General features: G+C 65.2%; 1 protein-coding gene across 2 annotated transcripts in view; it reads right to left on the bottom strand.

Annotated features, from left to right (window-relative positions):
- Trpm2 (transient receptor potential cation channel subfamily M member 2) overlaps positions 1-23,573 on the bottom strand; it is a 52,878-nt gene that overhangs the window by 3,788 nt on the left and 25,517 nt on the right. Inside the window, exons 15-28 of one of the 2 annotated variants that reach the window (XM_026410078.2) lie at positions 22,899-23,011; positions 21,192-21,405; positions 19,587-19,705; positions 18,968-19,100; positions 18,453-18,624; positions 16,301-16,484; positions 14,233-14,414; positions 13,864-13,996; positions 12,341-12,428; positions 10,354-10,441; positions 9,592-9,749; positions 3,369-3,445; positions 3,023-3,124; positions 571-657 (exon numbers count right to left, since the gene is read on the bottom strand). In XM_026410078.2, coding sequence (XP_026265863.2) covers positions 571-657; positions 3,023-3,124; positions 3,369-3,445; positions 9,592-9,749; positions 10,354-10,441; positions 12,341-12,428; positions 13,864-13,996; positions 14,233-14,414; positions 16,301-16,484; positions 18,453-18,624; positions 18,968-19,100; positions 19,587-19,705; positions 21,192-21,405; positions 22,899-23,011 — 1,850 coding nt within the window. The remainder of the gene's footprint in view (positions 1-570; positions 658-3,022; positions 3,125-3,368; positions 3,446-9,591; positions 9,750-10,353; positions 10,442-12,340; positions 12,429-13,863; positions 13,997-14,232; positions 14,415-16,300; positions 16,485-18,452; positions 18,625-18,967; positions 19,101-19,586; positions 19,706-21,191; positions 21,406-22,898; positions 23,012-23,573) is intronic. The other variant, XM_077795067.1, reaches the window with a different exon arrangement.

The raw sequence follows: 23,573 nt of genomic DNA, 5'->3' as shown, positions 1-23,573 counted from the left end.
CCTCGAGGTCACGGCCAGCCTGCACCTGCCCTGGAAGGTGGCCCAGGACCGGGGTCACCAGCAGCGGGCAGTTACAGGAGTCTGAGGCTGTGAGCCATCAGGGCGTGAGTCCTTGAGCTGAGTGGGGGTGGTCCATCCAGGGCGTGTGTCCTTGCAGCTGAGGGGGGTGGTCCTTCCAAGGTGTCGGCATCAGCAGGGGCCGGTCATGTGCATTTTCACTGTCTTTCCCCCAGTTTCTGTGACCTTTGCTCCTGGGTGGAGGTCCCTGACCGTGGTTTCTGCCTGCCTCCCGGGGGGCTTTCTAAACAGGGGACTCCCAGAGTGAGGGCAGCCTCTAGGGAGAAGGGGTCAGCTTGGGCTTTTCCCAAGGAGGGTGGTGGCCTGGACGTTCCTGCCCCATTTCAGGTGTGACCATGTTGAACCACGACCCCTCCCACATGCCCCAAGTGCCTGGTCCCAAGCGTCCTCCTGGCTCTGGAGTACACAGGGAGTGTCGTGGCGGCCCCTCCCATGGGCACGTGGGTGACCACGACCCTGGGGTGCCGATGTCTGGCCAGGCCTGGTACTCACCGGGTGACCACGGGGTGCAGCGCATGGTTGGGTCCAAAGCAGCTGAGGCTCCCGCGTCCACGCAGCCCTGTGCGGCCCATGGGGTTCCTGGGGTGGACGGGGGGCTCAGCCTGCCACCCCCTGCTGGGAGAGTCAGCCGAGGCAGGGGGCAACTGGGCAGCTTGTGGGGTGGGGGGGCAGCGTACAGCGGGTGGAGCCAGCAGGGACCACATGCCAGCTCCTGCCCACACCTGCCTGGCCCAGAGAGATCCCACAGGCACCTCCAAGGGGTGAGGCAGGGACTTCCCATTCACAGGTGGCCACTTGGCAAGGGGGATCTGACCACAGAGAGTGGGTCTCCACACTTGGAGCCAGTCTAGAGGGACAAAGGCCACGGACACGGCTGGTCCTACGCTCTGAGCACAGGGCACCAACTGGGCAGCAGAGGGCACCAGGCACTTCCCCTTCTGTCCAGGGTCCCTCTGCTCTCACGCACCAGTTCCTGTCCCAGGTAACTCCCCAGAAGGGCCACCTACCAGGAGGGACACATGCACCAGAGCCGCCAAGCCATGGCACCACCTCACATCTGCCACCCAGCCCTTGTCCGGCTCTCAAGCAGTCCACCGACCCCACCCTGGCTAGCCTCCCCCCACACAGCCTGGCGCCGCAGCTGCTCACCTGGCTAAACTGCCCAGGGCCCAGCCTCCTCTGAACAGGGTCACCCACGAGCTCCCAGCGCCCACCGCATTAGCCCCACCTCCCCCACCAAGCCCTCAGCTGAGGTCCCCGAGCTCCCACCCCACCCACGGCCTGGCCCCCAACGTGGCACTGGTGGAGCCCAAGGGGCTCTCAGGTCATGGGGGTGAGCCCTGGACAGGGCAGAGGTCAGCCCCTTCCCCTTCCTCCCTCCCTGCCACCGGAGAGCAGCTGAACTCACGCACACTGCCCCCTGGGCACTGCCTCGCACGGGCCCACGGCCGAGCGCCAGCCGGCATGGTTGGACCCTCTGGCACCACCAGCCCAAGCCAGCCTCCTCCTCCTAAGTGGATGGCCTCGGGTGCTGCTCATGGCGAGAGCTGATGGACACAGGCCGCCCTCACTCCTGGGGAACCCCCACCGCACCAAGGCTCGGTGGAAGAAATTCATTGTAAAACTTATTAGAAGAGAATGGGCAGGTGTACCTTTACGGTTGGCACAACTTGAATATGTTTCCTTCCCTCCAAACACGTCAAGATTTAGTCCCATTGGGATTTCAGGATCGGGACCAGGCAGGGCCGATAAGAGGTGGCGAGCGCTCATCCCTCCTGGTGGTTGGTGGGTGAGGGCTGACCGACTGTCTTGAGAGTGGCCTGGCCTCTCTTGCTCCCTGCCTCTGGCCACCGGGTGTCCTGCACTGCCTCAGGAAGAAGCCCCAACAGTGCAGGCCTTGACCTTGGGCCAGAACCTCAAGCTGAAATGAACCTCTTTTCTTTATAACCTCGCCTAGTCTGCTGTGTCCTATCACCACCAACACAAACGGACTGGAACACACCGGCACGGAGAGAAGACATCCCTGGGAAAGTATATGAACTACACTCCACAGTGAGCTGTGAACCGTGAACCGTGAACCGTGAACCGTGAACAGTGAGCCTGGGGTGCGAGTCTCATTGCCCGTGCTCTCCACATGGCCCTGTGCACAGCTGCCCGCTCCTGCTACCTCTGCTGGCCACCTACCTGCTCTCTCCTGTCACCTTCCCACAACAGCACCTGCTCCTTCCTGTCCCACTTTGCCCCGTCTCTGTGGCCTGTCCCCAGAGTGGAACACTGGTGTGGAAGCCCTGGCCACATCTCTGTTCTGTGCCCTCCTGTCCCCTGCCACCTCCCCTGGCTCCCGGTGCAAAAACCTGCCCTGTTCCAGAATGTCCCCCACGGTCTTGCCCTGCCTCCTCCTGTCCAGGGCCCCTGCTTCCCTGCTGCCCACGTCCCAGAGACCCTGTCCCTCCAGGTCTGCTCTCCCTCGGGGTCTGCCCTCCCCTCCTGCCAGCCCCTTGCCAGGGCAGAAAGAGCTCCCCGCCCTGACCTGGCACATGGTGTGCACAGGCTACTGGGTACCTTCTGCTGGGCCCCCTCTGCTGCACAAGGGGGACGTGCCAACCTCGGACACTGGGAAAGTCACCCTCCTGCACGTGAGTCCTCAGCCACCACCCGGGGCACAGCGCTATCTTCTCACATGTGACATTTGTCATCCCCACTTTACCCCATAAATCCAAGTCCCCAGAGGTCACATCAGGGACCCAGGGACAAGCCGAGCTGGGCCCTCCCCATGGAACTTGCCCGGGAGGGCACCAAGGAGGTCTCCAGACTGCAGCTCAGGGGCTCTGAACGTCCGGGACTGTCTCCACCAGAAAGTGCCCCATCTGCCAACGGCAGGCCCTGTCCCAGACGCGGACCCCAAGGGCGGTGGACCGAGGGCAGCGGGGCAGGGCACACTCACAGGGGGAGCCCGTCCCGCACTGCGTAGGCCCCGTGGAAGCTGCGGCGGTCCCTCGGTCCATCCAGGGTGTTGAAACTGATCCTGGACAGAGGCTCCGGGGCACTGGGAGCAAAACAAGGGCCCGCGTCCCCGTGAGAGGAGGGTGGGGGCAGAGGAACTGGGCTCAGCCTCCACCTGAGCCCGCGGGGTGACCAGGCCCTGGGTGGCAGAGGGGCCTCTGGCCACAGGCCATGCCCCATGCCAGGAGGCGCTGGGGGTGAGCAGGGAGACCCTCCAGGCTGGCCCCAGGTGGAGTCTTGGGGTCCTCTGTGGAGGTCCTCTAGGGAGGACGAGCAGGGCCACTCACTCTCCCACGGGATCCACGAGGGCTGTGTCCTTCCTCTCGGCCGTGTAAAAGGGAGGGTCATAGATCGCAAACTCCACCTGCACAGAACAGGGAGATTCTCGGGGTTTCGCCTGAAAGAAGTGGGCCCCAGGCATCAGGGCAGGCCTGGGGTGCCCACAGCGAGAACCAGGGTGGGCCTGGGGCGCCCACAGCAAGGCCTGGGTGGGCCTAGGGGCACCCACAGCAAGAACCAGGGTGGGCCTGGGGCACCCACAGCAAGGCCAGGGTAGGCCTGGGGGCACCCACAGCAAGAACCAGGGTGGGCCTGGGGCACCCATAGCAAGAACCAGGGTGGGCCTGGGGCACCCATAGCAAGAACCAGGGTGGGCCTGGGGCACCCACAGCAAGACCAGGGTGGGCCTGGGGCGCCCACAGCAAGGCCAGGGTGGGCCTGGGGGCACCCACAGCAAGAACCAGGGTGGGCCTGGGGGCGGCCACAGCAAGGCCCAGGGTGGGCCTGGGGCGCCCACAGCAAGAACCAGGGTGGGCCTGGGGCACCCATAGCAAGAACCAGGGTGGGCCTAGGGGCACCCACAGCAAGAACCAGGGTGGGCCTGGGGCACCCACAGCAAGGCCAGGGTGGGCCTGGGGGCACCCACAGCAAGGCCAGGGTGGGCCTGGGGCGCCCACAGCAAGAACCAGGGTGGGCCTGGGGCGCCCACAGCAAGAACCAGGGTAGGCCTGGGGGCACCCACAGCAAGAACCAGGGTGGGCCTGGGGGAGCCCACAGCAAGAACCAGGGTGGGCCTGGGGCGCCCACAGCGAGAACCAGGGTGGGCCTGGGGTGCCCACAGCGAGAACCAGGGTGGGCCTGGGGCGCCCACAGCAAGGCCAGGGTGGGCCTAGGGGCACCCACAGCAAGAACCAGGGTGGGCCTGGGGCACCCACAGCGAGAACCAGGGTGGGCCTGGGGCACCCACAGCAAGGCCAGGGTGGGCCTGGGGTGCCCACAGCGAGAACCAGGGTGGGCCTGGGGCGCCCACAGCAAGGCCTGGGTGGGCCTGGGGGCACCCACAGCAAGAACCAGGATGGGCCTGGGGCACCCACAGCAAGAACCAGGGTAGGCCTGGGGCACCCACAGCGAGAACCAGGGTGGGCCTGGGGCACCCACAGCAAGGCCAGGGTGGGCCTGGGGTGCCCACAGCGAGAACCAGGGTGGGCCTGGGGCACCCACAGCAAGGCCAGGGTGGGCCTGGGGTGCCCACAGCGAGAACCAGGGTGGGCCTGGGGCACCCACAGCAAGAACCAGGGTGGGCCTGGGGCGCCCACAGCAAGGCCAGGGTGGGCCTGGGGGCACCCACAGCAAGGCCAGGGGTGGGCCTGGGGGCACCCACAGCAAGAACCAGGGTGGGCCTGGGGCGCCCACAGCAAGGCCAGGGTGGGCCTGGGGCACCCACAGCAAGGCCAGGGTGGGCCTGGGGGCACCCACAGCAAGAACCAGGGTGGGCCTGGGGCACCCACAGCAAGACCAGGGTGGGCCTGGGGCACCCACAGCAAGAACCAGGGTGGGCCTGGGGTGCCCACAGCAAGACCAGGGTGGGCCTGGGGCACCCACAGCAAGGCCAGGGTGGGCCTGGGGTGCCCACAGCGAGAACCAGGGTGGGCCTGGGGTGCCCACAGCGAGAACCAGGGTGGGCCTGGGGCGCCCACAGCAAGGCCAGGGTGGGCCTGGGGGCACCCACAGCAAGAACCAGGGTGGGCCTGGGGCACCCACAGCAAGAACCAGGGTGGGCCTGGGGCACCCACAGCAAGAACCAGGGTGGGCCTGGGGCGCCCACAGCAAGGCCTGGGTGGGCCTGGGGGCACCCACAGGAAGAACCAGGGCGGGCCTGGGGGCACCCATAGCGAGAACCAGGGTGGGCCTGGGGGCACCCATAGCGAGAAACAGGATGGGCCTGGGGCACCCACAGCGAGAACCAGGGTGGGCCTGGGGCACCAACAGCAAGAACCAGGGTGGGCCTGGGGCACCCACAGCAAGAACCAGGGCGGGCCTGGGGCACCCACAGCAAGGCCCAGGGTGGGCCTGGGGCACCCACAGCGAGAACCAGGGTGGGCCTGGGACACCCACAGCGAGAACCAGGGTGGGCCTGGGAGCACCCACAGCGAGAACCAGGGTGGGCCTGGGGCACCCACAGCAAGAACCAGGGTGGGCCTGGGGGCACCCACAGCGAGAACCAGGGTGGGCCTGGGGCACCCACAGCGAGAACCAGGGTGGGCCTGGGGGCACCCACAGCAAGAACCAGGGTGGGCCTGGGGCACCCACAGCGAGAACCAGGGTGGGCCTGGGGGCACCCATAGCGAGAACCAGGATGGGCCTGGGGCACCCATAGCGAGAACCAGGGTGGGCCTGGGGGCACCCATAGCGAGAACCAGGATGGGCCTGGGGCACCCACAGCGAGAACCAGGGTGGGCCTGGGGGCACCCACAGCAAGAACCAGGGTGGGCCTGGGGCACCCACAGCAAGAACCAGGGTGGGCCTAGGGGCACCCACAGCAAGGCCAGGGTGGGCCTGGGGCACCCACAGCAAGAACCAGGGTGGGCCTGTGGCACCCACAGCAAGAACCAGGGTGGGCCTGGGGCACCCACATCAAGGCCAGGGTGGGCTAGGGGCACCCACAGCAAGAACCAGGGTGGGCCTGGGGGCAGCCACAGCAAGGCCCAGGGTGGGCCTGGGGTGCCCACAGCAAGGCCAGGGTGGGCCTGGGGCACCCACAGCAAGAACCAGGGTGGGCCTGGGGTGCCCACAGCAAGGCCAGGGTGGGCCTGGGGGCACCCACAGCAAGAACCAGGGTGGGCCTGGGGTGCCCACAGCAAGGCCAGGGTGGGCCTGGGGCACCCACAGCAAGAACCAGGGTGGGCTGGGGTGCCCACAGCAAGGCCAGGGTGGGCCTGGGGGCACCCACAGCAAGAACCAGGGTGGGCCTGGGTTGCCCACAGCAAGGCCAGGGTGGGCCTGGGGTGCCCACAGCAAGGCCCAGGGTGGGCCTGGGGTGCCCACAGCAAGGCCAGGGTGGGCCTGGGGGCACCCACAGCAAGAACCAGGGTGGGCCTGGGGTGCCCACAGCAAGGCCAGGGTGGGCCTGGGGTGCCCACAGCAAGGCCAGGGTGGGCCTGAGGTGCCCACAGCAAGAACCAGGGTGGGCCTGGGGCGCCCACAGCAAGGCCAGGGTGGGCCTGGGGCACCCACAGCGAGAACCAGGGTAGGCCTGGGGCACCCACAGCGAGAACCAGGGTGGGCCTGGGGCACCCCACAGCAAGGCCAGGGTGGGCCTGGGGTGCCCACAGCAAGAACCAGGGTGGGCCTGGGGCACCCACAGCAAGGCCAGGGTGGGCCTGGGGTGCCCACAGCGAGAACCAGGGTGGGCCTGGGGCACCCACAGCAAGAACCAGGGTGGGCCTGGGGCGCCCACAGCAAGGCCAGGGTGGGCCTGGGGGCACCCACAGCAAGGCCAGGGTGGGCCTGGGGGCACCCACAGCAAGAACCAGGGTGGGCCTGGGGCGCCCACAGCAAGGCCAGGGTGGGCCTGGGGCACCCACAGCAAGGCCAGGGTGGGCCTGGGGGCACCACAGCAAGAACCAGGGTGGGCCTGGGGCACCCACAGCAAGACCAGGGTGGGCCTGGGGCACCCACAGCAAGAACCAGGGTGGGCCTGGGGTGCCCACAGCAAGACCAGGGTGGGCCTGGGGCACCCACAGCAAGGCCAGGGTGGGCCTGGGGTGCCCACAGCGAGAACCAGGGTGGGCCTGGGGTGCCCACAGCGAGAACCAGGGTGGGCCTGGGGCGCCCACAGCAAGGCCAGGGTGGGCCTGGGGGCACCCACAGCAAGAACCAGGGTGGGCCTGGGGCACCCACAGCAAAGAACCAGGGTGGGCCTGGGGCACCCCACAGCAAGAACCTGGGTGGGCCTGGGGCGCCCACAGCAAGGCCTGGGTGGGCCTGGGGGCACCCACAGGAAGAACCAGGGCGGGCCTGGGGGCACCCATAGCGAGAACCAGGGTGGGCCTGGGGGCACCCATAGCGAGAAACAGGATGGGCCTGGGGCACCCACAGCGAGAACCAGGGTGGGCCTGGGGCACCAACAGCAAGAACCAGGGTGGGCCTGGGGCACCCACAGCAAGAACCAGGGCGGGCCTGGGGCACCCACAGCAAGGCCCAGGGTGGGCCTGGGGCACCCACAGCGAGAACCAGGGTGGGCCTGGACACCCACAGCGAGAACCAGGGTGGGCCTGGGAGCACCCACAGCGAGAACCAGGGTGGGCCTGGGGCACCCACAGCAAGAACCAGGGTGGGCCTGGGGGCACCCACAGCGAGAACCAGGGTGGGCCTGGGGCACCCACAGCGAGAACCAGGGTGGGCCTGGGGGCACCCACAGCAAGAACCAGGGTGGGCCTGGGGCACCCACAGCGAGAACCAGGGTGGGCCTGGGGGCACCCATAGCGAGAACCAGGATGGGCCTGGGGCACCCATAGCGAGAACCAGGGTGGGCCTGGGGGCACCCATAGCGAGAACCAGGATGGGCCTGGGGCACCCACAGCGAGAACCAGGGTGGGCCTGGGGGCACCCACAGCAAGAACCAGGGTGGGCCTGGGGCACCCACAGCAAGAACCAGGGTGGGCCTAGGGGCACCCACAGCAAGGCCAGGGTGGGCCTGGGACACCCACAGCAAGAACCAGGGTGGGCCTGTGGCACCCACAGCAAGAACCAGGGTGGGCCTGGGGCACCCACATCAAGGCCAGGGTGGGCCTAGGGGCACCCACAGCAAGAACCAGGGTGGGCCTGGGGGCAGCCACAGCAAGGCCCAGGGTGGGCCTGGGGTGCCCACAGCAAGGCCAGGGTGGGCCTGGGGCACCCACAGCAAGAACCAGGGTGGGCCTGGGGTGCCCACAGCAAGGCCAGGGTGGGCCTGGGGGCACCCACAGCAAGAACCAGGGTGGGCCTGGGGTGCCCACAGCAAGGCCAGGTGGGCCTGGGGGCACCCACAGCAAGAACCAGGGTGGGCCTGGGGCACCCACAGCAAGGCCAGGGTGGGCCTGGGGGCACCCACAGCAAGAACCAGGGTGGGCCTGGGTTGCCCACAGCAAGGCCAGGGTGGGCCTGGGGTGCCCACAGCAAGGCCCCAGGGTGGGCCTGGGGTGCCCACAGCAAGGCCAGGGTGGGCCTGGGGGCACCCACAGCAAGAACCAGGGTGGGCCTGGGGTGCCCACAGCAAGGCCAGGGTGGGCCTGGGGTGCCCACAGCAAGGCCAGGGTGGGCCTGAGGTGCCCACAGCAAGAACCAGGGTGGGCCTGGGGTGCCCACAGCAAGGCCAGGGTGGGCCTGGGGGCACCCACAGCAAGAACCAGGGTGGGCCTGGGGTGCCCACAGCAAGGCCAGGGTGGGCCTGGGGCGCCCACAGCAAGAACCAGGGTGGGCCTGGGGTGCCCACAGCAAGAACCAGGGTGGGCCTGGGGCACCCACAGCAAGAACCAGGGTGGGCCTGGGGGCACCCACAACAAGAACCAGGATGGGCCTGGGGCACCCACAGCAAGAACCAGGGTGGGCCTGGGGCACCCACAGCAAGGCCAGGGTGGGCCTGGGGTGCCCACAGCAAGGCCGTGCCCAGGCAGGACCAATACCGCCCTGTGTGCCCAGCAGGTGTGATGTGTGGGGCTGGGGAGGGTCCCAGGGGACAGCCGCACTGGGGACCCCAGCACTGTCCCTGACAGGCCAGCCCAGGAGGGGTCTTCCCAGGGTGAGACGTGGGCCCATCAGGACCCTGGGGGTGAGAGGGACTCCTCACAGCAGAATGGGGAGCAGGTAGCCGCCTGGAATGTTCCAGAAGGGCGAGGGCCGGTGGGAGAGGGCAGGGTGGCTCTCCAGTGCCAGGGTCCCCTGTCTCTGTGCATGTCTCTCTCTCATGCCTGACTCTGAGGAGGGGGAGCTGCTGCTCACTGGGGAGAGCGGGGTCTGGGGACAGGACAGCTGGGGATGATGGCAAGCTGCAGCAGCACCTGGGCCACCGGCTCTGTGAGGGACCGGAGCACCTGTCAGGCCCTCTGTGTCCCCTCTGACCTACACGCCTCAGTCAGGGCCACCAGATGTCCAGAGCCCTTGAGGCCGCCTGCTGGGGAGGTGGCAGAGCAGGACCACCTCCCCTCCCAGAGCCTGGCCCCTCCTGCCTTGGGCTCGCAGGAGGGCACTCACCTGCCAGGGCACCTTCTCGTTGGGCACAGGGAAGCGTGTGACGGGGGAGTTGGGGTAGAGGAGGTGCCGGGCATTCACGTGATAGCCATCTCCTGCTTCCTCTGCCTGCCTCCGGCTGCCCAGCTCAGCATCCGGCTCGTCGGTGGCCCTCTGGGGTGCTGGGAGCAGCACACAAGTCACAACAGAAAGCCCAGCTCAGGTTCAGACACCAGCGCCGTGGCCTCCCTCTCCTGGGCCCTGTGCTGGGAGGGCAGCCTGCTCATGACCACGTCCCCAGCTGACACCTGTCTCCCTGCAGCTGCACAGAGCTCTCAGAGGTTCGCTGACCCCACAGCCCGCTACAAAGGCCTGTCCGGTCAGTGGTGACAAACTCGCTCTCTGAGGCCCAGCCACATCCAAGGAAAACCACTCACTCATGTCCATTTTGGGGTCAGCTGCAAATTTAGGAAAACGATTTTGCTTTCTGTTACTTGGGCCATGGGACAGTCTGACATCCAGATAACTTGCCCGCTCTCACCCCAACTTTGTAGCCAGGTGTTAGGAGATGGTCAGAATCAGCTGGCCAGGCTGCCCCGTCCAGTCATGAGGACAGGCTGGGCCTGTGTGCTTGTGTGGTGGACGGGCTCTGCTCCCATGGGGGCTGGCCTTGCAGGGCTCAGAGGCAGACCCCTGCAGCTGCCCCTCCTCCTGACGGATCCCAGATCCAGATGTACCCAGGCTGGCGGAGACCAGCTGTGAGCGTGGCCACGCACTCACACTCACCCAGAGTGGGCACACCTGCTTCTGAGCCAAAGCCGCTGTCCTTCAGGGTCGTCACGATCCACTGCAAGGCTCTGGTGGTCTGGGACACCTGGAAGGCATGCCCCAAGCAAGTCTGGTTGGCACCTGCTGCCACCAGCAGCACCCTCCTGCCCTCCACCCACCTTGGTGGTGAGGCTGGCGGCTGGATCCTGGTCTGACTCCCCAGGCGGCTCCAGCACCCGCCAAAGCCCCGTCCCCTCAGCAGACTGAGCCTCTTAGCACCTTGAGCAGTTTGCAAGTTAAAAGCCCAGGGAGATGTGCCAGGGTCCCGCTCCCCAGGCAGCCGACCAACCTCAGGTGTGCCAGGGCCTGGAGTCCCCGCTGCCCCGGGGGGCTGGCTGCTGACCCCAGCTCAGACCCCGCTGCTTGGCCAAGAGAGACAGTGACCACGGGACTGGACACACAGAGGCAAGGGGACCCATCTGCAGCCCCCAGAGGGACAAATCGGAACTGCGGGGGTAAGGAGGGGGCACCATGAACAGAAGTAAGAAGCAGACCCAGCGCTGCCCCAGGAACTTCTGTAGAGCCGGGGCACAGGGGTCGCTGGGCGCTGTCTGTGAAACATAACACCCCCAGATCAGGAGTGTCGGCAAGGCCAGGACCCCTGGGGAGGCCTGGGAGTCAGCAGCCTGGTCAGGGCTGGCCAAAGTTGGACACCCCAGCAGCATGCCCCTGGCTGGGGGGGAGCAGCAGCCTGAGCCTGGAGCAGGGCTCCACTGACTGGGCGGGCAGCTGTGGCTGCAGGTCTCTGTCAGAAGCTCCAGCCTGGGGCCTGGCCCGCGGACATTGACCAGGGGTGGTGGAGGCTGAAGGACAGGAGGTGTCGTGGGGACAACATGGGCCATGACCCTTTATGGTAAGGCAAGAACACACACAAAACTCTGGTGACGTCCATGCCAGGGGCCAAGTTGCTGTGGACCCCAGAACTGCCCTGCTGAGTCCCCTGGATCTCAGACAGAAACGAGGGAGCCAGGCCTCCCCACATAGCCCCCCTGCTCGTGCCCTGGGTGCCAGCACTGCCCAGGACGTCCCCTGCACTGCCTGGTCAGCAGGCCCCTGGCACACCTCCCTCACCCACTCCACGCTCACCACACCCCCAGGCCAGGACCTCTGCAGTCCCAGGGCACATGGGGAGCAAGCACCCATCTCGTGGGTTGAAGTGCCCCCAAACACTCATGTCCCCCCAGAACCCAGAGTACCATTTAGTGTAGAAATAATCTTTGCAGATGCAATTAGTTAAGCACCCTAACCCACTGTGGATCAGGGTGGACCCTGCGTCCAGTGACTGGTGTCCCTGTAAGAACAGGAGCCCAGCATCCACCAGGAATGAGGCCGTGTGAGGCAGGATGCGGGGACTGGAGCGAGGGGATACAAGCCAAGGGACCCCTGGGACCACCGGAAGCCAGAAGAGGCAGGGAGGACCCCTCTGGAGTCTCCAGAGGGGATGGAGCCAAGTCGAAGCCGCCCAGTCTGGGGTCATCTGTCACAGCAGCTCCAGGAGCTGGCACCACTAGGCAGGAGCAGGCCAGCCATCCCCCCATGGCCCTGCTGCTCTTCTGCCCACTCTCCCGAGCACACCCTCCAAGGCCAGGGCCCCACCCCAGCTAAGGGCACCTGTTCCTTCCCGACGCTGCTTCGCACCAGCCGGGTGGTCCCCACGGAAGCTCAGGGCCATCTCTGCACAGCCCCCAAGGCTCTCCCTCCCTCCCAGCTCGGCCTCCGTGGGCTGGAAAGCAGCACGGGCTGTCTCCAGGTCCTCCCACTCAGGGAGCCTGCCTCGGCTGGAGCAGGGGACAAGCAGTCTGCTCCTGGGACCCGGCGGGAGCACGAGGCCCCCAGGGGAGCACCTCACCCCCAGGCAGGGCTCGGCGCAGAGCGTCTGGGCAGGAGGGGGCTCTTCCCTCCGCTCCCCATCTTCCCTACCTCGTTTCCAGTCGCGATGACCCACCTGTTCCTCCAGGGAGGCCAGTCTTTGCTCCACGGAGCTCGATCTCTTCACACGGTCCATGTCCAGCAGCTCCACCATGGCGTCCACCCTGAAGGAAGACGCAGCTGAGCCACCGCCAGGCGCGGGGCCCTGGGACATGGGGGAGCCACAGTGCCCCTTGCTGGGCCCCACCAGAGCCGGCAGCCCGGGCTCTCGCTGACCTGCTTGGCCATCGTCCTCTCCTGATTAGAGAGCATTTCTAACAGGTGTTTCTGTGTAGGATGAACTGCTAGAGCCCCGGAGGGGACGGCCTCTGCAGACGCATGGCCAGGGCCACAGGGCGGGTCTGAGAGCAGCAGGGAGCTGGGCAGATGCAGGTGAGGGGGTGCACACACCTGAGCTGGACACCTGGGTCTGCCCCCGGCGTCCCCCTCTCTGAGCCCTGGGTCGTGAGCGACTGGGAACAGCTGGGTTGGTTGGGGGGCAGGTAGTGCTGAGTTAGGGGACTGATTGGTTTTTCCTAACTTTGCTAAAACACAGGCCCCTCTGCCTACCTTGGCCTCCGTGTTCATAGTGAAAATGACCGCGGCCAGCCTATCCCCAGAGCTCTGGCTGGGCCTGGGGTGGCTTCTGCTGCCTGTGGTGACAGCGGCAAGCAATGCACTTTCTTAACATTTATCTTTTAGGTGTAGATGGACACTACACAATGCCTTTATTTTTATGTGGTGCTGAGGATTGAACCCAGGTCCTGCCCATGCTAGGGGAGCGCTACCGCTGAGCCACAGTCCCAGCCCCAAGCAATGTATTTTTGTAATAAAATGAGTAGTCATTTCAACCAGGGACCAGTGACACTGAGGTGTGGCCCACTTCCAGGCATCTGGGAAGGGGAGGAGGCTCTCTGCCTCTGGGGTGAGTCTGCTTTTGCCCACACAGTTGCTCTGCCTTAGGTGGGTGGCACCTTATCCCCTCCCCCTTCACTTAATGAGAAACCTGGGGCCAGCCAGGAGCAGGGCTTGGCCACAGGGAGACACACTGAAAGCCGAGCCCTGAGGCCAGGTCTCCCTGCAACCTGCCGTGGGCACTCAGGACGTGCTGGCTGCTACAGGGCTGAGGGGCTGTGGCAGAAAGGTCTTTCACTGGTGTCGCACCCTGGAAAGAAGCAGGGAGGACGGAATTGGGAGAGGTGCAGTTGTGCAATTGTCCCCGGGCTGGGCTCCAGGCCCTGCAGAGCTGCAGCGAGGAGGTACGCCAACAGTCTCCTCCCTGGCCTCCTCCTCCAGCCCACCAGGTCTTCCTTCCATCACCCAGCTGCCCTAGGACCCCCAGGGCCCGGGCAGCAAGGGTCCTGGTGATGTGAGCTGACGGCCAAAGCCCCTTCCACCTTCTGTGCTGGGCGAGCTGGGCACAGATACCCCACTTGCTCGAGTCTGGGCACAGTGACACCCAGTTCTCCCTCCATGGCACGGGCCTGGGCCTGCCCAGGTGAGATGGCCCTTTGGTCCCTGTGGATGGCAGTGGCTCCCCTGGCCGCCGGGCCTCCGTACTTGCTGCTGATGTCCTGGATCCTCTGCTCCGGCTGCTGCTGGAGCTGGCACTGCCGGTTCTGCAGGTAGTTCTCCTTCAGGTACATCTCCCAGGACAGGAGGGCTGCCTCCTCGTTCTTCTCCAGCTTGTTCTCTGTCGGGACAGGGCTGGGTCAGACAGAGGGGACTTGAGCCCACCTGAGGCCCAGCCCTGGGGCCCTGGGTCTGTCACCCCCTCTGCCCCACTGCCCCCATGGGTCTGAGCGGTCAGTGTGCCTGCTGAGTCTCCGGTCTTCTTAGGAACCAAAAAATTGGAGCTGCCACCCCCACCCCCAGGTCCCCGCCTGTGCCCAGGGTGGCTGCACGTGTGCCCGGCAGGAGGGCACTCACTGAGCTGCTTGTGCCTCTTGGCTGGGATCTTCAGCACCACCCTCTTGACCAGGAGCTGCAGGTGGCTGAGGAGGATGAAGGGGGGTGGCGCAGGTGGCCGGCCGTGGTACTCCTCTATCAGGTCATGGCGCTGGAACTTCCAGATCTGGTCCGTGTGCTCCTGGACCTGCTGGAACGTGTAGCTGGCAGGGAGGTGAGGGGGACGGGCAGTCAGTATGTCTGCAGGAGACAGACGCAGGTGTCTTGTGGGTGCCCGTGGACAGCAGAAGCAGCCGGCACAGGGGGACAGCGTGGGACATGAGACGAGGTGGACCAGCCTCCTGAGAGCCCGGTGAGAAAGCAGATAAGCCACGTGGCTCTCAGATGCCAAAAGCCTTCTTACATGGCAGAAGGGGGGACAGACACCAATTGCCATCGACCTCTGGGAGGGATGATATGTTGATCTGACACCAGCTGTGTCACCCCGAGCTGTGTGCAGACACCACCATCTAGGTGTCTTGGGCTGGCCTGGCAGAGGATGTCCCAGACAGACGACTGGCCTTCCTGCCAGCCTGGCCTCTAGTTCTCAGTTCAAGTGGGGAGGACTCTCGATGTCAACACAGGGGGCCATCCCAGGACTCAGCCGATGAAAGGGGAGATGGGCACCTGACACGCTAGGAGGGGAAGGACTTCCAGAGGCCACAAGTCCCTGGAGCCTGCCTGCAGAGGTGGGCAGGGCGGGGTGCCCAAAGGGCTTTCTGAATTTCGGGGAGTGCCACTGGCGGGCTGAGCTCTCCTTGGCGGGGCTGCTCACTCCCAGGCCAGCAGCGGATCAGGGAGCCCGAGACGCCCTGGGGTTCTGGGACCCGGCCCCAGCACCAGGTTTTCATTCTTCGTGTCTCCTGCTTTCCGACTCCTCTTAAGCCATCCCAGCATTCCCTGAGCTCCAGACCCACAGAAGCCTAATGGGCTCCCACACCCTGGCTAGCAGCTGCTACACTAACCAGAGATCGACAGTAGAGGGAGGTCCTGGGGCCGAGATGAGGGCGTCCACCCAGGTGGGCAGGACAGGTCACCTGTTTTGTATCTTTTGTTTCACCAACAAAACAGCAAAGTTCTAATAAGATGGAATGTTTCAAAACACCAAGTATTTTTTTTAACTCCTAGATATTTTCAAAGAGAAGGAAGAGCTACTGTATCAGCTTCCTATGGCTGCTGTAACAAGTCGCCACAAACTTGGTGCCTGGATACTATCCCATAGTGCTCCTGGGCTTCTGGAGGGCAGAGCCTCCCTAGCCCACTCCAGGCGACACAGGGCTGTTCCTCCTGCAGCTCCGGGAAGGTCTGTCCCTTGCCGTTCCCATGGTCCAGAGGCCCCTGGACCTGCTATGTTGGGACCACCCAGGTGACCCGGGGTCATCTCCCATCTCAGGACCCTGGACGTCATCCCGTCTGCGAAGGCCCCTCACCACCCCATGGCCACAGCTTCTTCAGGTTAGATGGGGAGATCCTGGGGTGGGGTTATTCAAGCCCCTCCCTAGGGAGCTGCAGGTCACCTCTGCTCTGTGGGTCCCAGGGGATGCTACCCACAAAGAGCTGACCCATGGCTGTGGGTGACACACAAAACCACTGTGAAATGGGGGGACGTGTGGGGTCAGCTTGACAGGTGGACAGGCAGGCTGCACAGGGCCTCAGTGCCAGGAACGGGTCTCATGGACGCCTCAGCACACACCATCAGAGGGGTCTGCAGGGGCCGCAGGAGCACGCCCAGGAGGTGAGGACACAGCAGGACACTCAGGGGACAGGGGGCAGCCCTGAGCAGCCAGTGGCCACCACATGTTCCCAGGTGGAGCTATGGACTTGAGGTGGCACGGTCAGCATGGTCAGCACCCCAGGATGAGCAGGACACATGTGTGCTCTGGGTGCCCCAGGAGCAGCGACATGGACAGGCCAGTATTGCTGTGACCAGGGAGCTGTGGCCATGCGTGTGGCCCTGGGATGTTAGAGGTGCCTCCATGGGACAGGCATCCTTGTGGCCCTCTGGGAGGACACAGGCCGGTATGGGGCCCAGGAGGGCCCTGGCACTCACTTGAACATGGCGATGAGGAGGTTGAGCAGCAGGATGTTGGTGAAGAGCAGGTAAAGGCACAGCAGGAGGACCGTCAGCCACTCGGGGAAGGCCGGCGCCTGCCCGGCTGCGTCGCTCTCGGGGCACTTGGGCTTGTAGGGGTCTGTGCCATTGGGGCTGCACTGGTCCATGTTGAAGTTCACGCCTGGCATTGGGAGGGGGTGGGAAAGCCAGGGACAACACAGAGTCACAGGTGTGGCTGGAAGGCACCCTGCAGCCAGGCACGGCCAAGGGCCCCAAGGCCCGGCACCCGAACACCCAGTGAGCGCAGCGCCAGCTCAGGCCTGGACCAGTCCAATGAGCGCATCTCTCCACATCCAAGCACCTCCTCAGGGAGGACACGTGAATGCCAAGGTCAGCCCAGGGCCAGAGACGCCCCAGGTTGGCAGGCGTCAGGGTCCAGGCCCCCACCTGGCACTTCTGAGGCCACAGTCATGGTGAGACACGGGTCCCAGCCCTGGGGGAATTCAATTTGGTTGAAAAGGATTTTAAAAGAAGAAAATTAACAACAGCATGAGAAAATCAAATACTTAGAAATAAATTTAACAGGAGCGTAAGACTTGTACACTGAAACCGCAGACTGTTGTTGCAATCAACTAAAAATCTCAATAAGTGAAAAGACATTCTGTGTAACAAGCCAAATTCCAGATTTTTTTTTAGAGAAATGGATGAGCTGGTCCAAAAATTCATGTGGACCCCAAGGGTCCAGAGGCCAAAGCAATCTGTAAAAGGAGGAACAAAGCTGGGGTACTGGCCCCCGATGTCAAACTTACTACAAAGCTACAGTAAGCAGGACAGTGAGGGGCTACTGAGGGACTGGCGTGCCGACCAACAGGGCAGAGCCGAGCATCCAGAAGTCAGCTCTGACCTTCAGTCGACAGGCTCTCACCAAGGATGCAGACAATTCAGTGAGAAAGGACAGTCCTGTGAGCAAGCAATCCCTGACCGCTGAACACCCACACGCGAAAGAACGGCACCACGCCACCCACCAAGGTCATTTAAATGGTCAAAGGACTGAAGAAGGAGCCAAAGCTATAAAAGTCTTAGAAGAAAAGCAGACATAAAAATCTCCGTGGCCGTGGGTCAGACAATGGTTTCATGGACGGGACCACAAAGCACAAATGGTTAAAAAAAAGATTGCTCAGTTGATCTTCATCCAAATCAAAGATCTGCATGCTTCAAAGAGAGTGTTTTCCTAAAGAAAGTGAAAGACGTGGTGACAGAATGCAAATCCTCTATGTGCTGAGGGTCTGGTGTCACAATTCTCACTTCTCAACAAGAGAAAAACAATAAAGAACCGAGGGAAAGTGGGCGAAGGGCGGGACTAGCCATTCTCCAAGGAAGGGGTGCTCGGCACCGAGCCCAAGGGAAAGCCAGTCAAGACCCCCTAAGCTGCCACGGCCACCCACTGTGACGATGATGAGCAGGGACAGTCCTGGTGCTGGCGAGAGATGGGGGCCTGGCCCCCTCAGACCTCGCGGGGGCACATAGGAGTGCGGCCACGGGGACTCCCATCAGTGTTCACGGCCACATCGCTCATGGGGGCCAGGTGGCAGCAGCAACCCCGTGTTGGCTCCGGGTGAGCAGCCACCGTGTAAAGCCTGCACAATACACTACAATGAAAGGAAGCGCCACGCCGCGTCCCGCAGAGGGAGCCAGACACCACATCCAGACCCATTTCCCAATTTACAGAAACCTCAGGGAGGCAGACGCAGGTCCACATGAAGCAGGCCACAGTGCCCCACGCTGCAGGGAGGGGAGGGAGGCCCTGCTGACTGGGAGGGGCGTCTCTCAGGTGATGTGAAGGCTCTAAAAATGCTCAGAGCCGTTGGCACGGACGCGGTGCAGGTGGCTGACACGTGGCTCAGGCGAAAGGACGCTGTTTAAAAAGAGCAGCCACTCTACAGACAGGCTCCCTGTCAGATGGGGGGACAGAGCAGCAGGTGGCATTTCACACTGGGGCTGGGGCTGACACCCACAGCCTGGCTCCCTGGTGACACCGTGTGCCTCTACTGGGCCATGGAGCTGCTGACGGAGCGGTGGCCCCAGCCCTCCCCGTCCCCTGAGCGTCCCGTCCCTCCCATGTCCTGGCCCAGCCACACCCAGCGCCTACCGTCAATATAGGCCGGGATCTGGCCGAAGATGGTGAGGTAGGAGTGGTAGACGACCCCTCGGAAGATCCAGTCCACCCGGCTCTCGTTGTGGATGAGGATGGCCTGCTTGGCCACCCCGAAGGACACCACCCACACGGCCAGCAGGAAGAGGAAGAAGAAGACGTCCTTCATCTGCAGAGACAGGCACCGGCTGCCGTGCGCCCCGTGCTCCTCGGCCTGCCCAGCAGTGGCAAGAGACTGCCTCCACCACACGTGGACACGGGAGGCCAGGTTCCTCGGGCAGCAGCTCTGGGCCACCTTATCCCCATAGAGCTCACCCACCCCCCGGGGAGGCCCTGGGGCCAGGGGGGTCAACAACCCCGACCGGGGGGATGCACCGCAGGGGAACAGGGTGGGAGCCAATGCAGAGGCGGGAAGAGCAGCCGAGATGACCGGAGGGGGGGCCGCAGGGGCAGAGATACGAGGGGTTTGGGAGCCCAGGGCGCCAGGCCAGGCCGGGCGGCCCCTCCCTTACCATCCGCTTCACGATGATGATCTTGGGCCCCAGAGTCTTGCTGACAGTAAAGATGTGCATCAGGCGGAGGCAGAACATGATGAAGGCCAGAGAGAGGATGATGCGTCCCGGGTACAGGGTGGACGGGATGAGCCTGGCAGCAGGGTAGGGCAGGGACACTGGCCTCAGGCTCTGCTCCCCAGACCCCTGTGGCTCCAGAGCCTGCCCCGAGCCCCCGTCCAGCACTGGGAGCCTCGAGGGCGGGGTCAAGACAGAGCCTTGGGACTCTCTTCAGAAGGGTCCAGACGCCCAGCCTCAGCGGGCAGCCAGGGGGGACGTCCTGGGAAACCGGGTGCTGGTCAGGAGAGAGGGTGCCACCGCCGCCCAGACCAGGGCCACAGGGGCTAAGAGTGACCCAGCAGGAGGGGTGGGGAGCAGGGGTCTGGGGAGGGGCACTCCTGGCTGCAGTGGGTGGCCCTGCCCGTGGGTGCCATCCAAGGTGGGCAGACACAGCAGGACCATCACACCACCCAGGGACGATGGCAGTCTGGGGCTCAGAGCAGAGCCCAGCCCTGGGCGGGGGCTGAGCTGCTGGGGACGGCGCCACACAGGGAGGGGCAGAGGGCCTGGGGCGGCTCACCGGCAGGTCAGCCCCGCTATGAAGAGCAGGATGGCAGCCACGTCCAGCTTGTTCCAGAAGTCGCTGAAGTACAAAGACGCCATCTTCCTCAGCCCGCACTCGTCGGGGTCGTAGAAGAGCTACGGGAGACGGCGGCCGAGAGGCCGTCACCATGTCACATGTCACACGGGCACCTCACACTCCCTTCCTCACTGGGCGGTGAGAGGGGCGGGGAGCGGGTCAGGGCAGAGCGGGCAGCATGGGGCAGCGGGCTCTCGCCAGGCTCTGCGGCCAACTGAAGCCCTCCCTCCAACCCGTGACCTGCCCAGCGAGAGGCGTGTGTGCGTGTGTGTGTGTCGTGCCAACAGCTCCCCGGGATCTGAGGCAGCCCAGAGTGGAGGGGGCCAGGAGGGGACCTGGAGCCCTGTGGCTGCCCAGGAGGAGCCCACCCCCTGGTGGCAGATGCCCTCCCGGGGTCTGAGGGGAGCCTCGGGAGAAGAGCACGTTCCTCGTCTGAGGCTCCCCCTGCAAGGCTGGGCAGGGGGAGCATGGAGACCTCTGGCCCCTCGAGGAGAGATTCCAACTGCAGAAGGAGGCACTGGGAGAAACAGCTGGCCAAGCAGGACCAGCACTCTCCCGACCTGCCCAGTCCAGCCCTGTGCTTCCTTCCTGGGGCTGGCACCCCCCCAGGGACCCCCAACAGGCAGGATATCAACCCAGGGTGAGCAGGACTTCTCTCCGAGGCCTGCGAGGTCAGCAACCAGAGGCCACGCTGACCAGAACCTTCTCCCATAGGGCCTAGCCCAGCCCTGAGGGACACGTCAGCCTAGCCCATCCACCTGCTGCCGCTAGGTGCAGGCATCTTAGATCTGCAGTGGGGACCCTCCACGTTGACCGGGCCCAAAGGCCCTTAGGAAGTCCTGGAAGGTGACCCCAGAGCGCAGAGCTGGGCACGTGCTGCCAGGCAAGCACATCTCCATTTACCTGGGCTGGGGCCACTCCAGGTGGTCCCACAGTGAGACGAGGTGAGGGGCAGGCGGGCTGTGCAGGATGACTTGACCTCTGGAGAAGCCAAGGTCAGCCAAAGGGTGCTCAACCAGTCTATGTGACAGGACCCAGTAAAAGCCCTGGGCACTGAGGCCCCAGGGAGGGTCCCTGGTGACATGGTCCGGTGAGAATGAAGTGCTGCACAGCCGCACAGGGAGGACCCAGGAGGCCTGGGTGCAGCACTGTCCTGGGTGGCCCCCTGCCCTTCCCTCGCTGGGCTCAAATCTGCACTGAGGCTGGGAAGAAGGGGGCTGGGGACTCAGCCAGCCCAGTTCCCGCAGCCCGAGTGGCCCAGGACCCCACACCCGGCCACACCCTTCTCAGGGCTGAGAGCCAAACACCCACCCAAAGCCCCTCTGGAGCCAGGAAGGAGGAGGTCTGTGGGGTGGCCCCTGCCAGGCCCCCCTGGGCCACCAGGGTGCCTCCTCTGCCCAGGGCCCCACTGGCTCCTCAGGGACGGGCCAAGGGTCCACTGTGAGAAAGCGGCCAGGCTGGCTCTCCCAGGCAGGGAGTGCCCGACGGACACCGTGTGCCACTGTGGGGAGGGGTCCAAGGACTGAGAGTGCAGGGCGGGCCCACCTGCCGCGTCTCCTCGCACACCAGGGAGAAGAGCCAGAGGTAGATGAGGCACTCGCACCAGGAGGGCGTGGGCTGGAAGTCCACCATGAGCACGTAGGCCAGGAGGCAGAGGAAGGCAAAGTAGGACAGGATGTTCAGGTGGAAGATGACCACGGGCGCATTGAAGAAGGCCCGGGCACGGGCCGGGCCGCCCAGGGCCTGCAGCCTCTTCTCCCTGCAGGTGCGGCAGCAGACACCAGAGGGCGCACGTGAGGGGCCGAGGGCGCCACAGTCCCACCCATCACCACCAGAGGGCCCCACTCCCCTGAGATGTGACCCCGGAGTGGAAGGTGTTGGGGAGTGTCACCGGGCATCAGAGGTCACATGGTGGTTCTGGAGAGACCCTCACAACCAGCCTGGGTCTTTCTGGCCCTCTGGACCCAGGACCCACCCCCTCAGGAGAAGGGGTCGGACCCTCAGCCCAACACAGTGAGGACCCAAAGGTCAACCCCTCCACCTCTGCCCAGGGCCACGGACACGGTGACTCCCACTGGGGGGCAGCAGGAGCCCAGCCTGGTGTGGAGCCCACCTGAGTCTCCTGGTGCCCCCATAAGGGGGGACCAGATGGCCCCCCGGGCTGGGGCCCCAGCTCTGTCCCTGGGCTCCCGTCCAGTTCCCAGTAAAACAGGCGAGAGCTCAACTGGACGCTGTGCTTCGAGGAGGCCACAGGGGGTGCTGGGCCAGACCTGCACCTGCAGCCACCATCAGCCACCACTGTCCCCTCCTGATGGGAGACTACTCCGCCCAAACAGGGTGTGCACCCTCGGGACAGGAAGGACAGGAAGCTCTCGACCTCGGGGCACTGTGGCCACCTGGACTGGCTCAGGTCGGTGCCAGGGGCCTGGATCCGCTCCACCTCCCCGTCCCCAGGAAGCTCAGCTGTGGGACGCGCTGGCAGGTGGGTGGCACTCGGGAGTGTGGGGGGCGTGGGGGTGGGGCCCGTGGGGGTGGGGCCCATGGGTACAGGCTGTGGGTGTGGGGCCCGTGGGTGTGGGGCCCGTGGGTACAGGGCTATGGGTGTGGGGGTCCGTGGGTACAGGGCTATGGGTGTGGGGGTCCGTGGGTTTTGGAGGCGTGGGTGCAGGGGCCCGTGGGTGTGAGGGCCCATGGGTGTGGGGGGCCATGGATGTGGGGGCCCATGGGTGTGGGGTCCGTGGGTATGGGGTCCTTGGGTGTGGAGGTCCATGAGTGTGGGGGGTCTGTTGGTGCGGGGGCCCATGAGTGTGGGGGGCCATGGGTGTGGGGGGCCATGCGTGTGGAGGTCCATGGATGTGGGGGGCCATGGGTGTGGGGGGCCATGGGTGTGGGGGGCCATGGGTGTGGGGTCCGTGGGTGTGGGGTCCGTGGGTGTGGGGTCCGTGGGAGTGGGGTCCTTGGGTGTGGAGGTCCATGAGTGTGGGGGGTCTGTGGGTGTGGGGGGCCATGGGTGTGGGGGGCCATGGGTGTGGGGCCCATGGGTGTGGAGGTCCATGGATGTGGGGGGCCCGTGGATGTGGGGGGCCCGTGGTTGTGGGGGGTGTGGGTGTGGGGCCCGTGGGTCCTCCCTCCACCTCCTGCCCACGTGCATCCCAACCACCCTGGGGCCCTGGCACAGCGGCAGGACACAGGCCCCTTGCTCCCAGGGCCCCCAGGACCACCCACAGCCCGAGGCCTGCGGCCCTGCTGCACCTGAAGGAGACGAGGCCAGTGAAGAGCAGCGGGAAGGCCAGCATGCACAGGATCACCCGCCACAGCCCGTTGTCCACGCAGAGCTGGCCCCACCACACCTTGGTCAGGAAGGCCTGTGGACAGCGGGGGTCTTGGGATGGTGGCACCCCAGCCTGCCCTGATCCCACCTCTCATCCCACCCCAGGGTGACACCACACCCTCGGTGACCACCAGGGTGCGCTCTGAGCCCCTGCTGCAGGTGGCCAGCACAGGACAGGTGCCCTGGCAGGCTCCAGAGGGGCAGAGCTGGGCGGTGGGCAGTGGTAAGGGGTGGACAGTGGGTCTCACACCAGGGGGGGTCCACCTGTGACTCCCCTCCGTCTGTCCTCCCTTCTTGAGCTCAGTGGGCCATCCCCGCAGGTCCCCAGGCCCCACAGTCCCAGGCTCTCCCTGGGACTCAGCTGGCCCTCTAAGCCCCTGGGGGTGGAGCCAGGACTCCTCCTCCCCAGGTCCCATGGAGCCGCCTGGACACGGTGACAGCCTGACACTGTGCTGGGAGGAGCCCCCAGAGTTGGGGACAAGCCTTGTGCCAGGCTGTGGTGGCCCTTGTCCTGCTCTGCAGCAGCAGTGAGCTGCCCCGTCCCTCCTGAAGCCTAGAGGCCCACAGGCTGACCGGCTGCTGGGCCACCTGGGGAC

The sequence above is a fragment of the Urocitellus parryii genome, chromosome 2 (assembly GCF_045843805.1).
Source record: "Urocitellus parryii isolate mUroPar1 chromosome 2, mUroPar1.hap1, whole genome shotgun sequence".
NCBI lineage: Eukaryota > Metazoa > Chordata > Mammalia > Rodentia > Sciuridae > Urocitellus > Urocitellus parryii.
The sequence above is the reverse complement of the archived record's forward strand: the minus strand, read 5'-3'. Positions and strand labels throughout refer to the sequence as shown.